Raw genomic sequence first — 16,956 nt, 5'->3', positions numbered from 1 at the left:
CTCCTCTCTTGTTCTTTCTGAGCTCCATATCCTCCATCCGAGGTACTCTTCCTGGTCCCTGAATCCTCACTATGTTGATCGGAAGACTAATCACCCCCTTTCCTCCTCACACCCATATTTTCCCACGATCTCAGAACTGTAGGGTACAGCGGAAGACCACTGGGGAACACCCAGCAGGCCAGGGAGACTCGGTGGAGGGAGAACCAGAAATTAGTGCTTCAGGTCGATGACCGTTCATCGGAACTGAGAATCCCTTGGAACCCCTCACCTCCCTTATACAGCCAGGCATGAATGGACTAGGAAACCCCAGGCTCAGCTCTTGGCCTGGAGAGCTGAGGCCGACCTGGGCAGCAATAGTCGGGCACCTTTCACCTTGGCTCAGCAGCCCTGGACTCAGGAAAGGGGACAAAACAACCAGGGGTCTGGTGTAAGCTCTGCCACAGCTCCGGAGGGTCACATTTTGGACGGGGACAAGATTGAGCCAAGTCGTAGTGTCTGGGTGGTTAAATAGCCTGCCCAACATCCCCTGGTCTGCTCACGCGCAAAGTATCACTTGTGAGCCAGGAAATCAGTTTCCATAGCAACAAGCATCAGTGCAGAGGGAGAGAGAGAAAACGGCAAGTTACAAAGACAATTCATTGCCTTGCCATTATAGTGACAAAGTGCTGGTCTCCGGGCAACTGCTTTCTGGAAACTGCCGCTATGCAAACACTGTTTCCCAGTTACACTGGTGTGATGACTCTCTAAAAATGCCCGCAATTAGAGCCCACCTTTACGGTTTTTAAATAACACTGCTCAATTTTCTGATGTGCTGGAGGGAGATGTTAATTGCATTCTTCCCAAACTCAGCTGCCACCAGATTGTATGTTGATTGCAATTGAGCGAGAAGGTCCAGAACATCTTTTTGCAAAGCATCCTCTGGTGTAACCTGTCAGAGTCGAACTCTCTCCGTGCCGGGCTTGTTGGCAGGGTAATGTGCGAGACACCGTGTGCCTGGCACTGCCGGGAACGCAGGTCTGCGAGGAGATTTCCCAGACTGCAGGAATGGGAATGAACACCTTATAAGCTCAGAAACATTAAATGCCAAACCCGGGCCATACGAGCCATTGAAGTCCAGGGATAATTCCCTGTCTAAGCTGAGTACTGGAATTGGCCTCAGTGCCTGTGGGTTATGGTGGGGGTGAGGGGTGCGATCAACTCAGTTGGGATTTACCCCCTTGATTGTTGTGCAGTTAACACTGCCCCCTGCTGAAAATCTGTATGTCTGGTTGCTAGGCGGCGATTGGATTCGGTCCACTGTGGTGATATTGCCCTTGAACCCTTGTGCATTAGTTTTATCCCCAGAAAGATTGCCACATATAAAGTGCCACAGGACATCTCAAAGCTTGCCACGGTGAATAAAGTATGAGCCACTTTTGTAATGGAGGAAACATGCCAACCAATTGGTAAACCACAAGCCCCCAGAAAATGGTTAATGACCAGATAATCTGTATTTGTGGGTGTTTGTCATGTTCTGTAGACTGGCCAAAGTGAATGATGAACTGCAGAACATCTAGTTTAAATAATTTATTACGGAACAACTGCATGGTGAGATAACTAGGATACATAAACTACTGACACTAATTACCTATTGTAGAGCTACTGCAAGATACATCTACCCTCCAGCACGACCTACTCCCAACTCCCCAGTCACAGGGTCATGTGCTGGGTTTACACTGCCACCTAGTGGTTGGAGGCCCTGCATAACATTATGTACAAACTTGTTTTATGCACATCATCACAGTGTTCATTGAGGGATAAATATTGGCCAGGTCACGGGGGGTAACTTTTCCTAAATAGCACCAGGAGAACGTTTGAATCTGCCTGAGATGGCAGAAATTGAACCTCAATTTAATGTCTCATCCTAGGAACGGCACCTACAACAGTGCAGCATTCCATCAATACTGCACTGGAATATCGGCCTTCATTTCTTTTTGTGCTTCAGCCTCTGCTACCAGAGCTACAACAGTTAGGTCAACATAGATACAGGAGGAGCCCCATCATCCTGTCCATCCATCCAATTAAATCACGGCTGATTGGCATCTTAACTCCATTTACCCCACTTGGTTCCGTAAATCCCCTTGCCGAACGAAACTTCACCCAGCTCAGTTTTGGAACTTTCAATTAACCCCCAGCATCCACAGCAATTTTTAGGGAGCGATTTCCAGATTCCCACTACCCTTTGGTGAAGAAGTGCTTCCTCACATCGCTCCTGAACGGCCTCGTGCTAATTTTCAGATCATGCCTCTTTGTTCTGGTCTCCACCCACCAGAGGAAACAGCTCCTCACTACCCTGTCGACTCCCTTATTTACAGTAAAACCTCTGTCGTCATCTTCTCATGAAGCCACCGATCCTCACTGGGTAACAATTCCACAGGCTCCCTCACCTCAAGTGACCAATCAGACAATGAGCAATGGCGGCTATTCACCAGGAGAGGCATCTCAGTTAAACCACTCTGAGTGGGCACTTTCCATCAGGAGCTCCTGGAGAGCCCATATTGAGGCATCTTCAGGAACCCAAGGCTGATTTTTCTCCCCCCCCCCCTTCCATAGCGACAGGGGCCATGATCAGTGGAAGCCACTGCCAGTCCAGCTGAAATTAGACCAGAAATTGAACGTATGGTCTTTCTGCTTTTCTCGTACAGCTAATGTTACGATGCAGTGGCGCGAAGGGCATTCAGCCCAACTGTTCCCCTGCTTTTGCTGCACATTGATCTCCTCACACTCCTCCTCATCTCACCCAATCAACGTATCCTTTCATTCCCTTTTCCCAATATGGAGGCCCTTGTAAATGAATAAACATGAGTTTATTGTAGTCACAAAAAACGGCCGTTACGATGGTGTAAGTCCCCGTGGGGACTATCAGAATACTAGTCCCTCTTCGGGCCGGCTTTAATAGAGCCCAGTAATGAGCCCCAGCTGGGCGGGCCTTCGCCCACTAGCAGGGAAGCTCATAGTCCACGAGTCCCATGGGGAGATTGATTATTCCTGTGTGCCTCGTGAGGGTTATTGCACCCGCATATATGTATCTAGTTTTCTTTTACTCCAAAGATCACATGCCCAATAATCCTGCGTTGCCTGATGACTTTCCTTGACATTGATGACCTTGTGTTAAGCCCGAGTAGATCAATGTCATAATTAGACATTAGGTAGTACCTTGCCTCACACCAGTGTTAAGTATTCAACAGAGCACTGGAGAATGGAGTCACACATACAAGACGCTGAACATTAGAAAGATCCTGAAAGGCTGGGATGAGGCCGCTGGAACGGGAGGGGACTGGTGTGGAGTATCAACACCAGCACGGACAAGTCGGGCCAAATGGCCTGTCACTGCTCTGTATATTCAATGTAATTCTTTGTAAAGAAATGCCAATACACTGGTGGTAGCGAGATCCCCATTCTAACCACTCTCTGGGCAAACAGGTTCCTCCCGAATTCCAGATTGGATTTATTGCTGATGTGTCTATTACATGTATGCGTCCCCCCCCCCCCCCTCCTAGTTTCAGAAGCCTCTACAGTTGGAAACATTTGCTCTGCATCTACCCTATCGAGCCACTTCTTAATTGTAAAGACCTTTACCAGGTTCTCTCGACCTTCTCCTCAAGATAGAAAAGAACCCTGGCTGATTCAGCATTCGCTGACGGGTTTGTGAGGAGGCAGGTAGGGGAATTCCCGCTGCTGCTGGCCCGGAGGATACAGGACAGGGTGGTCTCAGGCGTGTGGGTGGGGGATGGCAAAGTATCAGACATATACCAGGAGCTGCAGGAGGTGGAGGAGGCCTCGGTGGAGGAGCTGAAGGGCAAGTGGGAGGAGGAGCTGGGTGAGGAGCTGGATGAGGGCCTATGGACTGACGCCCTGGGTAGGGTCAATTCCTCCTCATCTTGCGCCAGGCTGAGCCTGATCCAGTGGAAAGTGGTGCACCGGGCGCATATGACAGGGGCGAGAATGAGTAAGTTTTTTGGGGTGGAGGACAGGTGTATGAGGTGTTCGGGGAGCCCAGCAAACCATGCCCATATGTTCTGGGCATGCCCGGTGCTTACGGAATTTTGGAAGGGCTTCGCAAAGGCTATGTTCAAGGTCTTGGATACTCGGGTAAAACCGAGCTGGGGAATAGTGATATTTGTATCGGACGATCCAGGAGTGCAGGGGTCGAAAGAGGCCGGAGTCCTGGCCTTTGCCTCCTTGGTAGCCCAGAGAAGGCTCTTGTTAATGTGGAGGGGCGCGAAGCCCCCAAGCGTAGAGGCTTGGGTCAGTGACATGATGGGGTTTCTCAGGCTGGGGAAGATGACGTTTGTCTTGCGAGGGTCCTTGCAGGGGTTCTCCAGGTGGTGGCAACCGTTCCTTGACTTTCTCACGGAACGTTAGATGGAGGTCAGCAGCAGCAGCAACCCGGGGGGGGGGGGGGGGCTGATTTCTTTTCCTTTTTGTAAGGGGCGCATGCCCCAGTTCGTTTTGAGTTGGGTGTTAGTTTGTTAAACTGTTTATCGTTTAGAGGGTTAAGTTGTTTTGTTTTGTTGGCATGTTGCCCTTCTTTCTTTGTATTGTTTTCCTTTTTGGAGTGTTTTGTAAAATTATTGAAAAACTTTGAATAAATACATTTTTTTTTTAAACGCCACCCTCTGAAGTGGCACCTGGGATGGGAGACCAATGCTGGCCTTGGCAGCGGCACCTAGATAAACGAACCCCACACCAAAAAGACAACTCTTTTCAAAACTGCGTGAGGCAGCGAAGGCTGCTTCAAGAATAGGCAAATTGGCGCAATGGAGAACAAGTCACAGCAGCCGTTCTTTAAGGGTTGTTTGGTGGGTAGAATCTTGCGTCACAGAAGGGGACTATTTGACTCATTGTACCTTTCCTGGCTCTTGGAAAGAGCTATCTGCCCCTTTGGAATTTTACCGCCAAAACTGCTTCCGCCACCCTCTGAGGCAGTGACTCAGTTCACTAAGCGAAGAATAACATCACCTCATCTTCCCTCTGGTTCTTTGGATCAAATCCATTAATGATGAGGCTAGTGCTGCACCCCGATGTGATCTCCCAGGAACTGTCGCAGGGGTTGTGGTTGAAGGAGGTTATTTTTAGCTCTGATGATGTTCACTCCGTTTCTCTCTCCACAGATGCTGCCAGACCTGCTGAGTATTTCCAGCGTTCCCTCTTTCGTTTTATGTTTCGCAATTCGGGTCACTGTGCACGTGTGTCAAATTCCTGCTCGCTTGACTAGGCCACAAAGCCTAAATTTCTGGTTTTCCTTGTCTCCCACAGAATCCTGACATCGTACTGGTCCATTACCTGAACGTGCCAGCCATAGAAGACTGTGGGAAGCCATGTGGCCCGATACTGTGCTCCATCAACACCGACAAGAAGGAGTGGGCCAAATGGTCAAAAGAGGAACTGATCAGCCAGCTTAAACCCATGTGTGAGTGTCAACTTCAGCACCAACAAATCCTTTGTGCGATGTTGTACATTGGGGGGGGGGGGGGGGGGGGGGGGAATAGGGTTAGCACTTGGAAGCATTCTGTCATCTGAGTCAGAGGCTGTGAGTTCAGGTACCCCACGGCAGAGACTGGGGCATAAAAATCCATGTTGGCACAATGCAGTGCTGCATTGTCGGAGGTACTGTCTTTCAGATGGGGCACGGAGCTGAAGGCTTGTCTGGTTGGGAAGCAGGGTAGGAAAATCGGTGGCATTGTTTTGGAGAGCGGAGAAATGCCTTGGCGTCCTGGCCCAAATGCCTCCCTTCGCAGACGCCGCTTTTAAGAAGGCATACAGGCTATCTGGTCGCTTGCTGTTTTGGGGTCCTTGCTGAGCTGTTATTGCCAATGGGGTCCACATTCGAAGAATGAATTTTTTAAAAAAGCTAATGGGCAATAGAGGGTAATTGGCGCTCGCGGAATCGAACTCAGCAAGAATCGCCACAGGAAAGAAAACAGCCACTGGAAAAAGGAGGAAGGAAAAATTGAATTAAAAAAATAACATTCGGCCGCACCGAGTGAGTGCTTTAGTTTCCTAGCGGGAGCCTTTGAGAAAATGTCATGAGGGAAGGAACAGGCACAGAACAAAAAATGCAGCGAAACAGCAAGTAGCTTAATGTTCTGTGATGCCACGCACCATTTGCAGCAGCCCTGTAATAACGCACAACTGCCCTGAACTGCGATGGGAAGCGTTCCTTTGTGAAACAGGCTGGAGGAAAATTCCGAGGTGGGGGGGGGGGGGGGAAATAAATACACGGATCCCGGAGGAGATTGGAAAGGGTGCACCAGGGACATGGGACCCGAAACAGCCACTCGCTGCATTTAACACAGGCGATTTGTAAACGCAACGAGGGAGGTGACAGAAAATGTAATTCGAAATGGGTCTGGGTTTACTCACCAGTACGTTGTGCATCCTTTTTCCATCTGGCCCCTTTGCTTGGAGCAAACTGTGCTGCACGTCTGCCATCTGCTGGACTTTCAGTATTATTAAAGGATTACAGGGCAAGATAAAGACAAGGGCAGCATCCCTTACAATACTACATACACAGAACTGTCAGACCCATGGACTGAGATGCTCGGTCACAAGTCATTTACCTGACACATTAGTATACACTTTTCTTTTCTCTGATTTTGTATTTCCCCCTCCTATTTTTCTAATTTTCTTCATATCTCTCAGATGAGACAGTGAACCAGGGTCCGATCTTCCCTCTCAGGTGGAGATAAAGGATCCTGTGACACTATTCAAAGACGAGCAAAGGGGACCTCCCAATGTCCTGGCTAATATTTAACTCTCAACCAGGTCATTAAAACATCACCTGGTCATTGCCGCATCTTGTTGCTGTTTGTGATTGTGGGAGCTTACTGTTTGCAAATTGACTGCCACATTTTCTGCATTACCGCAGCATCTACGCTTCCAAAGCACTGCATTGGCTGCAAAGCGATTTGGGAAGGCCTGAGGTTGCGAAGGTTGTACAAGTGAACGTTCTTATGTTGTATTTTGGTGGCCGCACAGCTTTAAGCATGGTAGTACAGTGGTTAGCACTGTTGCTTCACAGCGCCAGGGTCCCAGGTTCGATTCCCGGCTTGGGTCATTGTCTGTGCGGAGTCTGCACATTCTCCCCGTGTTTGTGTGGGTTTCCTCCGGGTGCTCCGGTTTCCTCCCACCGCCCAAAGATGTGCTGTTGGGTAATTTGGACTTTCTGAATTCTCCCTCTGTGTACCCGAACAGGTGCTGGAATGTGGCGACTAGGGGATTTTCACAGTAACTTCACTGCAGTGTTAATGTAAGCCTACTTGTGACCATAAAGATCATTATTATTATTAATAAGGAACTTTGTCATTGGAACCCTCTGTCACTTCCCCGTCTGTACAATTCACCGGGCCCTCAGTCAAGCAGGTGGCCGCGTGAGAGCCCTGCCAAGCTGGGTGAGCTGGCAAACACAGCGACACTCAAAGCAATTGGCAAAGCTGAGTGAAGGGCCGATGCCCATAATGCACTGAGCCCACCAAAGGTAAAGAAAATGCAAGGCTAATCAAGAGGGCAGCGACAGACTGAGGGAGCTGAAGAGTTGCAGGGCTCAAAGTTATTGGGAAAGAATAGGATCGAGGTCGAGACAAATTATTTCAATGCAATAAGGGTGTGTAGTTTGTTGAGCACTTGTTAGGCGTAAGAAAGAAGATTCAGAGGCTCATTATAAGAGTATTGAGAAAGAAGAAAGATTTGCATTTATATATCACCATTCATGACTGCATAACTTTTCAGCATGATTCACAGCCAGTGTAGACACTGTTGGCATCGCAAACTGGAGTTCACTTGCAACAGCCTGTAAATCAAATCTCCCAGATGTGCAAGGAGTTAGGACTGACAATCAGCAATAGGAAGACCAAATGGAGACTCCCCCTTCCATCGGCACTGACAAGCTGACTTTGGAGGTCGTCGACACGCACCTTGGATCACTAGCTGCCAGCAATCTGTCCCTTGGTGCTGAAATCAGCACCACAGTTGCCAAGGCTGCAGCTGGCACATCAATGTTGAGAAGAAGTCCAGTGCAGGCCAACAGCAAAGTAACCAAAAGATACAAAGCTCCGTGTGTACCAGGCTTGCGTTCTCAGTCTCCTACTTTACAGTAGCAATGAATGGACAACGTATCCAAGCCAAGAAAAGGGTCCCCAAAAGCTTCTACCTGCACTTCCTCAGATGAATGTCGGACATCTCCGAGCAGGACAGAGTGTAGGGGATCCCAGCATGTTTGCCCTCTTGAGTGAGCGGCAAAGCAATGTGAGCCAAATGGATGAAGACTGCATCCCCAAAGACGTTCTCTCTGACGAGCTAGCTATTGGCTCAAGATCAATCGATTATCTATGTTTGCAATACAAGGATATCTGTAAGTGAGGCTTCAGGTTGAGCGGGATCACAGCTATTGACCAAGCTATTGTTACAGATGGGGGGGGGGGGGGTTAATTTAAGCAGCCCTGATTTCTCCTTGCTCCACCCATCCACAAACAGAAATGTGCTTTGATTTTCGTACCCCTTTATAAGTGGTGATGTGCAACCCAACTCCTCGGTTTTGGTGCGGTCCAATTCCTATTACTAACCCCACAGCAAACTGGAGATATGATGAACTCAGAGGGTTAGTTTATTTGCACACACTCAAAGCGGGGAGGAGGGTCACAACATAACTCCCTGTGCACTCATACATTAAAAGAGGGGTAAAGAAAATAAAGATTTACAGGGCGAAGACCACAGAGAAGATAATGATCGTTTCACATGGGTCCAAAGTCCAGAATCAAATTCCAATCAGATATTCCTTCATGGAGGTCAACAGGTGGAGTTGACTTCAGATGATGAGATATACACACAGAGATGAATCAGTCAGTCCTCTCGGTAATGGTTCAGAAGTTCCAGCAGAAATAGTGTGAATGGGGCCAGGTATTCAGAGACCTTTTCTGTAAGGTTGCTTGTAGATAGTAAAATGGCAGACTGAGTTTGCACTGCCAGCAAGGCACTGGTTCCACAAGCTGGGGTTCATGTCACATGACTTCCACCTCTTCAAAGTGTCTTCAACAAAGGGTGTGTATCCCTTGTCTGCCCCACCCCCCCTCCCCGAGGTGGTTAAATGTCTCAACCAGTGTGAATTAAAAGGAAGGTGGCAGGGTTCTTTGTCTTAGCAGGTGATTAGACTCCAGTTGGCCAACCTGGGCCATGAAATGCAGATGACCTTTGTATATTTCTCTTTAAATTTGATCTCTACAGCCCACAAGGGGCCATTAGCGTCTCTTCAGAGATAATGAAGTGTGGATTTCTGCGATCCTGCCATGGCAGCTCCTCTTGTTTGAGGGTCGCAGACTTTATCCATTTTAAAAGGTCTTTGTCCAGTTTGTTTAAAATTTTAGAAATAGCCATGAGGATATCTATATCTGTTTTATAAAAGCGCCTATAGGATGAGGTCTTAGCCCTCTCACAGTCTTCACTTGTACAGCTGCGGAAGGGAATGCTATCACAAATTGGTCTATACAGACACAGCAGATGACGTTCTGTACACAAGTGACAAACATTCTGGGCCTAGTGCATCATCTCCTGAGACGGACGGACATCTAACTACTGCCATATTGCAGGAAATTCAGCAGCCAATTCACACACCACCAACTCCCGTAAACAACAATGAACGAATGACCGGATAGCCTGTTTTAATGATGTTGATTGAGGGATAAATATTCTCCCCTCTCAGGCCGATGTAAAGGACCCTGTGGCAGCATTCAAAGACGAGCAAGAAAATCTCCCAATGTGCTGGCCAATTTTTATTCCTCGATCTTCTTCCCTCCCTAACAGCACTGTGGGTGTACCTATACCACACGGACTGCAGCGGTTTGAGAAGGCCACTCGCCACCACCTTCTCGCGGGCAATTAGGGATGGGCAATAAATGGTGGCCTGGCCACACGCAATGAAAGAATTTTAAGCAAACATCATTAAAACAGATTGTGTGGTCCTCTGGACACAGGAGACAACCCCGGCAACCTCTGGTTTGTAATGGTGCTGGGGGATCTCTCACATAAACCTGAGAGGGAAGGTAGGGCCTCGGTTTAACAGCACATCTGAAAGTCAGTAAGAGAATGGGGGTTCCGAGGCTGACTCATGACCTGGTGTGCGACTGGCAGCCAGGCGGCACATGGAGGTGAGGCCAGTGGCAGAGAGCTCAAGCTTGCAGGCAATGTGGTCAAGGGGCATTGTGTAGCGGGGAGCCTCAAGGGCCTAGAAAATGGATGTTGGCGGACTCACGCTATCAGCAAAATGCCAAGTAGTTTGTCAAGCAATTTCCTGATGGCAACACCGCCCCTTTAAACAGGAGCAGCAGCAAAGAAGAAATGAACCTGACATTTACGATTGACCTTGTCTCCATGGAGATGAGCAGAGAATGTCAACAACTTGTCAGAAATGTAATAGAACGAAAACAAAAGGAAAAAATATATGAATGTACTAATACTGGCTGGACGTGGCTCTCTGGATAATATTGCTATTTCTCATGCTCGCTGTGTAGTTCAACGCAGCTGCCCCATGACTGATTTCATTGCACGGGGTCTCGAATTTTATCAGAGTGGTGAGAATTTGTACTGTCTGTGTAATGTCACTACTGAGTGTGAGGCCAGTGAGTGTGACAGGACCTTGGGAGGGTGGGAAACGCTGAGCAGCCTGATGTGATTTTGTTACCCCAACACCACCAAACCACCCCCCCCCCCAATTCGTTCAGATTTTATCAAAAAAATCAATCAAAATTGTTGTAAATCATCGAATTTTCAAACAGAATCAGAACAGAACGAGTTGGTTTATTTTTATGGGAATTGAGGACTTTTCTTCAAAGTATGTGAGTAAGTGGCGTAGTGTTAACACTGCAGTCTCACGGCGCCGAGGTCCCAGGTTCGATCCCAGCTCCGGGTCACTGTCCATGTGGAGTTTACACATTCTCCCCGTGTTTGTGTGGGTTTCGCCCCCACAACCCAAAGATGTGCAGGGTAGGTGGATTGGCCACGCTAAATGGCCCCTTAATTGGAAAGGATAATTGGGTACTCTAAATTTTTTTTTTTTAAAGTATGTGAGTAAATGTAGTTTAGGACCATAGGTGTTGGCAGACTGAAATTATGGGCTGGATTCTCCGCCGTCGGGATTCTGAGTCCTCTGGTGTGGCAGGACGGAGAATCCTGCCCCCTATATTTTTAAAAATTCATTCTTGGAAGAGAAGCATTGCTGACGAAGTTGGCACTCAATGCTCATCCTTTGTTGCCTGAGAAGGTGATAGTGGACCATCCTCTTGAACAGCTGTTGCCTGTTGGTGTCGGTGGTCTGTTTGGGGTGTACGTGCTCCCACACAGTGCTGTTGAGATGGGAACTCCAGGATTTGGGCCCAGCATCGATGAAGGAATGGTGATATATTTGCAAGTCAGGATGGTGTGTGACTTGGAGGGGGATTTGTAGGTGATGGTGTTCCCATGCACCTGCTGCCCTTGTCCAGTTAGGTGCTGGAGATTGAGGAGACTGGGGAGCATCGTTGAACAGCTTCAGGGTGTCTAACTCTGGCATGAGGCCTTGCAGTTCAGGGGGTGCTAGCCTACAGTGGTTATACAATTGTCCCATCCCCCTCACTTTGCCATATTGCCAGTCTTGGGCATGCCCCCCTCTAAGGGAGCTAATGGGTGATGTTCCTGCATTCTCCCACTAGGATAGTCGACGGTATGGCTTTGAACCAGACACTGTGGCTTCAGTGGTTGGCCACTTATATGAGTTTTAGCCTACCATATAGTTCCTGCTTATTTGGGGGGGGGTGGAGGCAAATGTTCAGTAATTCAGATGACAAAAAAGGCCTGGTGTTCAGTAGCTGCATGAAAATCCTGCTTCCTGTTCATCCAAGAAATTTTCACAGTAACTTCATTGCAGTGTTAATGTAAGCCTAATTGTGACAATAAAGATTATTATTATTAAGACAACCCCACTAAAAAGTGGGTGAGATCAATCTCAGCTATGACTTCCCCCAGAGTGCAATAGTCTGCCAAGGCTCACTAACCAACAATAGCTTAAATTTGCCGTAAAGCCTCCCAAGGCACTTCACAGCAGCGTAATTACGCAGCGAACTGACACCAAACCCAAACTTCAGGATAGGGGGCCAAATGCTAGGTCAACGACACAGGGCATTTTGGCATCTTAAAAGGAAGAGAGAGGGATAAAGAGGTTTAGGGAAGGAATTCCAGAACATCGGGCCTTGGCAGCTGAAGGCACAGCCGTCAAGAATGCAGCAAAGGAAGTGGGCAACAAACAAGAGGTCAGAATTGGACCAGGTTCACTCAGCAAGATTGGCCACTTGAGGGACACGAAAAACGTCACCCCGGCCATAGTCAGCACCTTTAAAGCAAGAGGGGAGGAAATTAGATTTATTTTACTGCATAAAATTGGGGCCTACAGAGAAAGGCTTAAACTCCAAATCAGTCCAGTTAGCTTCCATGGAACAGCCTGTCTGCAGCCCACCTAATTATTCACTGCCCTTGAAACAGTGACTGGCCAGCAGGGAGTGGATAACAGATTCTGTTAATGACTCCTGTACGCTCACCCCATGCCCCATTATTGAATCTGCAGGGTCAAAGCAAGTCAGTAGAATAGTGCTTTATTATACAGTGCACCAGAGTCACAGACACTGAGACACACAATAACCAGGGCCACTGTCAGCCCAATAATTGCCTTCCCTCACTGATGTCAAATGGGATATATGCTCTCTTTGCTCTCTGATATACCTCACTTAAAGTTGTTATCTGCCCAGGGTCAGTCCACAGAAAGGGACAGCAGAGAAATTATTCAATGAAACCCATTTGACGAGAGCTTTTTTTTTAGGTTAATTTCATAACTGACAAATCAGCCAACTAGGGATTTCAGCCTCAGCTGATACAGACTTTGCTGGCACATCCATCATTGCCGGGACTATAAATGTTTTCTATTTCTCTCTCACAATTATTGGAGTTCAGGTAGAGCAGCTTGTTCCTTGCGAGAGGAAGGACAGGGAGTGCAAGGGAGGGATTTCAATTGGGGCCTTGGTGCCAAGGGACTGTGTAACTAGCAGGCAGCTCCTTCACCTCGCTCTTCTTAAAGGGGCCCTGTTTTCACTGAGTAACGAGTCTTTTCGATCTCCCTGCTCTGAAAACATACACAGCTTCAGGCCACCTTCTCCCAACGGGTCCCGCCAGAACGCACAAGCAGGCAATATAATTTTAAAACAGAACCTGAGCTCAGGTAGCAATGCCTTCCACAGTGGCATAGTCAGGCCCATGATTGAGATTGATTGTTCTTATTATGCAAAGGGTATTAAGGGTTGTGGAACCTGGGGGGAAGTGGGGGGGGGGGGAATGGAATTAAGGCACAAATCAGTCCTGATCAAGCTGAAGAATAAGAGCAAGCTCGATGGAGTGAATGGCCAACTGCTGTCTAACCTCGCAGTTAACAGCTTTACAGCTTGGGCAAAGCAATGCCCATGGAATCATCTTGAGGAAATGAATGGGGAAATTTGGGGTGAATGTCGGCAAGTGGGCACATTCTGGACCTGGTATATGCCATTCAGATGCCAGGCAATTTGAGCCATTTATTTGACCAAACTCTGAGCTGGTAGGAATCCAGCAGCATCAGCCGTTTCAGCAGATTCATGAATTGGGTCAGGCAGAATTCTCAGGCGAAGCCAGTCCAAGCAAACAACCCTGGATGTGAATTAGCTCTACAACCAGGTACAACCTCGAGAGGTTTGTGTTTCAGCACAGTTGAATGTTAAGGGAAGGGCAGGGAAAGAAATACTAGCATTTTGCACTAAAATCTCCGATAATTGTGCATCCTCCAATTCTAACCCGCCTTTCTCCAGCACCTCTAAACTGTGGAGACCCTTATCTCGCCCTGCTTCCCTATCATATACAATTGTTACGACACCCCGGGCAAGAGCACGGTCAATTCCAGCCCCACACGCCCCGGAGTCACAACACGAGTGAATTAACCAACAGTTCTTATAAACATTCCCGAAGTCTTTGGCCCTTGGCTGCCCAATAATTACAGTCACCAGGTTTGTAAGTTGAAACATAATTTATTTGTACCAAGAATAATGGTGGAATATGCAGCATTTACAGTTGGTTCAATATTAATAAGTACCGAACTCCTACTTTAACTTGCCTCCCTGCCCTCCACACACACCTACACATGACAGACAAACACAGAGGCGTGGAAAAGGGAAAAAATGTAAATGAAAGAGAAAAGAGACTTTGCTTGAGATGATGGTCCCTTGCAGGCTTTCTCCATAGTAAGTTTCTCGTTTTGCAGCCTGTGCTCCCAGTTTTCCTGGAGATTGCCTGTTTCATCAGACTTTGCTCTCAGTTTGTGGCCTGCCTTCGGGCTCTGTTTTCAGGAATCCAACACCCACAAGCTTATTGGACAGAGATTTAGCTATATCTTTTGGGAGATGCTTAGCAACAGCATGCTTGGAGAAGATTTAGCTATATCTTTTACCTTTTTGCTGCCGAATTGAAAACAAAATGGAACCTCATGGGATTAGAGTATGAAAGAAAACTTGCAAGAAATATAAAAATAGGTAGTTATCGCTTCTACAAGCGTATAAAAAGGCTGAGAGAGGCTAAAGTGACTGTCGGTCCCTTAAAGGGTGAAACCGGGGAATTAATAATGGGCGGCACCAAATGGAAGAGGACTTTAAGAGATGGGACATGCTCCCATTGTCACTGGCGGGGAGGGTTCAGACCGTGAAAATGACGGTCCTCCCCAGATTTCTGTTTGTCTTTCAGTGCCTCCCCAGCTTCATCCCTAAGGCCTTTTTCAAGCGGGTGAACAGGATCATCTTGGGCTTTGTTTGGGCGAATAAAACCCCGCGGGTGAAGAGAATGTGGTTGGAGTGTAGTCGGGGGGAGGGTGGGTTGGCGCTGTCGAACTTTTGCAACTACTACTGGGTGGCTAAAATTGCCATGATTTGGAAGTGGGTAATGGGAGAGGGGTCAGCATGGGAGCGGTTGGAGGCGGCGTCTTGTAAAGGCACCAGTCTGGGAGCATTGGTAACGCCACCTCTGCCATTCTCTCCGGCCCGGTCCACAAGTCCGGTGGTAGTGGCAGCTCTGAGGATCTGGGGGCAATGGAGGAGGCATAAGAATGTGGAAGGTGCGTCAGTCTGGACCCCGATTTGCAAAAGCCATAGGTTTGCACCGGCAGGCTGGACGGCGGTTCCAGAGCTGGCAGAGGGCAGGAATTAGAAGGATGGGGGATCCATTTATAGACAGGAGCTTTCCCAGCTTGAAGGCGCTGGAGGATAAATTTAAACTGCCGCGGGGAATGGTTTTAGATTTTTGCAAGTGCAAGACTTCGTGAGAAAACAGGTGCCGGCCTTTCCACTGCTGCCGCCACGGGGGATACAGGATAGGGTAGTGTCCGGTACCTGGATGGGGGAGGGGAAAGTGTCGGATATCTACCAGGAGCTGTTGGAGGCGGAGGAAACTCCAAGGGCAAGTGGGAGATCGAGCTAGGAGGGGAGTTAGAGGCAGGTCTATGGACGGATGCCCTAAGCAGGGCCAATTCCTTCTCTTCATGTGCCAGGCTTAGCCGAATACAATTTCAGGTGGTCCACCGGGCACATATGATGGCGGCGAGGATGAGCATGTTTTTCGGGGTAGAAGATCGATGTGTGAGGTGCGCGGGAAGCCCAGCAAACCATGTCCACATGTTCTGGGCATGCCCGAAGCTCAAGAGGGTTTTGGCAGGGGTTTGCGAAGGCAATGTCCAAGGTGCTAGGAACCTGGGTGGTGCCGAGTCCAAAGGTAGCGATCTTTGGAGTGTCAGAAGATCCGGGAGTTCAGGGAGTGAAAGAGGCCGATGTCCTGGCCTTTGCCTCCCTGGTAGCCCGGAGACGGATCCTTTTAATGTGGAGGGACTCGAAGCCCCCGAGTGTAAAGACCTGGGTTAGTGACATGGCTGGGTTTCTCAGGCTTGAGAAAATAAAGTTTGCCTTCAGAGGGTCAATGGTCGGGTTCACTCGGGGGTGGCAGCCATTTGTCGATCTTCTCAGGGAAAATTAAAATGTCAGCAGAAGCAGTATTCCAAAGGGGGGGGGGTGGGGCGGGTGGCTAGGTGTTAGATGGTTGTGGTGTGTGAAGATTGGGTCGGGTGGGGAAGTGTTTATTTTACCATGTCAATGTCATTGTTATTGTTTTTGTTATTGTTACAAAAAATTTGCAAATACTTTAATAAAAATATATATATTTTAAAATAATGGGCGGCACAGTGGCACAATGGTTAGCACTGGTGCCTCGCAGCTGGTTCGATTCCAGCCTTGGGTCATTGGCTGTGTGGCGTTTGCACATCCTCCCGTATCTGCATGGGTTTCCTCCGGGTGCTCCGGTTTCCTCCCACAGTCCAAAGATATGTAGGGTAGGTGGATTGACCATTCTAAATTGCCCCTCGTCATTAGACAAGGGTGGCCACACTTAATTGAAGTTTGACCATCGAATAACTATGGAGATCACACCTGAAATCTTTCCTAGTCTATGGGGTTCAACGCCCAGTGAAGACCCACCAGACCACTGTGGCTTTCCCACACGAGGCTACATTGAATTAAAGAGAATATGTAACACAGTAGGCAGCCATTCAGCCCAACTGGTCTGTACCTCCTCCCACCATTCTTGATCTCATCCTATCAACATATCCTTCTAGTTCTTTCTCCTCATATGATTATTGAGCTTCACCTTGTCCAAAACCAATCTCGCGGTAAAGAAGCTTCTCCTGAACTCCCGAGTGGATTCATTCATGACTGTCTTATATTTACGACCCCTGATTTTGGATCCTGCACATTGTGGAAACAGCTCCTCTACGTCTACTTTGTCAAACCCTTTAATAACCTCTATCAGATCACCATTCAGCCTTCTCTTTTTCCAGGAATG

General features: G+C 48.2%; 1 protein-coding gene across 5 annotated transcripts in view; it reads left to right on the top strand.

Annotated features, from left to right (window-relative positions):
* Positions 1-16,956, top strand: part of camta1a (calmodulin binding transcription activator 1a) — an 840,747-nt gene that overhangs the window by 431,857 nt on the left and 391,934 nt on the right. For all 5 annotated transcript variants that reach the window (XM_072478070.1, XM_072478068.1, XM_072478069.1 and 2 more), the window contains exon 3: positions 5,299-5,452. In XM_072478070.1, the coding sequence (XP_072334171.1) occupies positions 5,299-5,452 (154 nt within the window). The remainder of the gene's footprint in view (positions 1-5,298; positions 5,453-16,956) is intronic.

Source organism: Scyliorhinus torazame, chromosome 16 (genome assembly GCF_047496885.1).
Source record: "Scyliorhinus torazame isolate Kashiwa2021f chromosome 16, sScyTor2.1, whole genome shotgun sequence".
NCBI classification, from domain to species: Eukaryota; Metazoa; Chordata; class Chondrichthyes; order Carcharhiniformes; family Scyliorhinidae; genus Scyliorhinus; species Scyliorhinus torazame.
The sequence above is the reverse complement of the archived record's forward strand: the minus strand, read 5'-3'. Positions and strand labels throughout refer to the sequence as shown.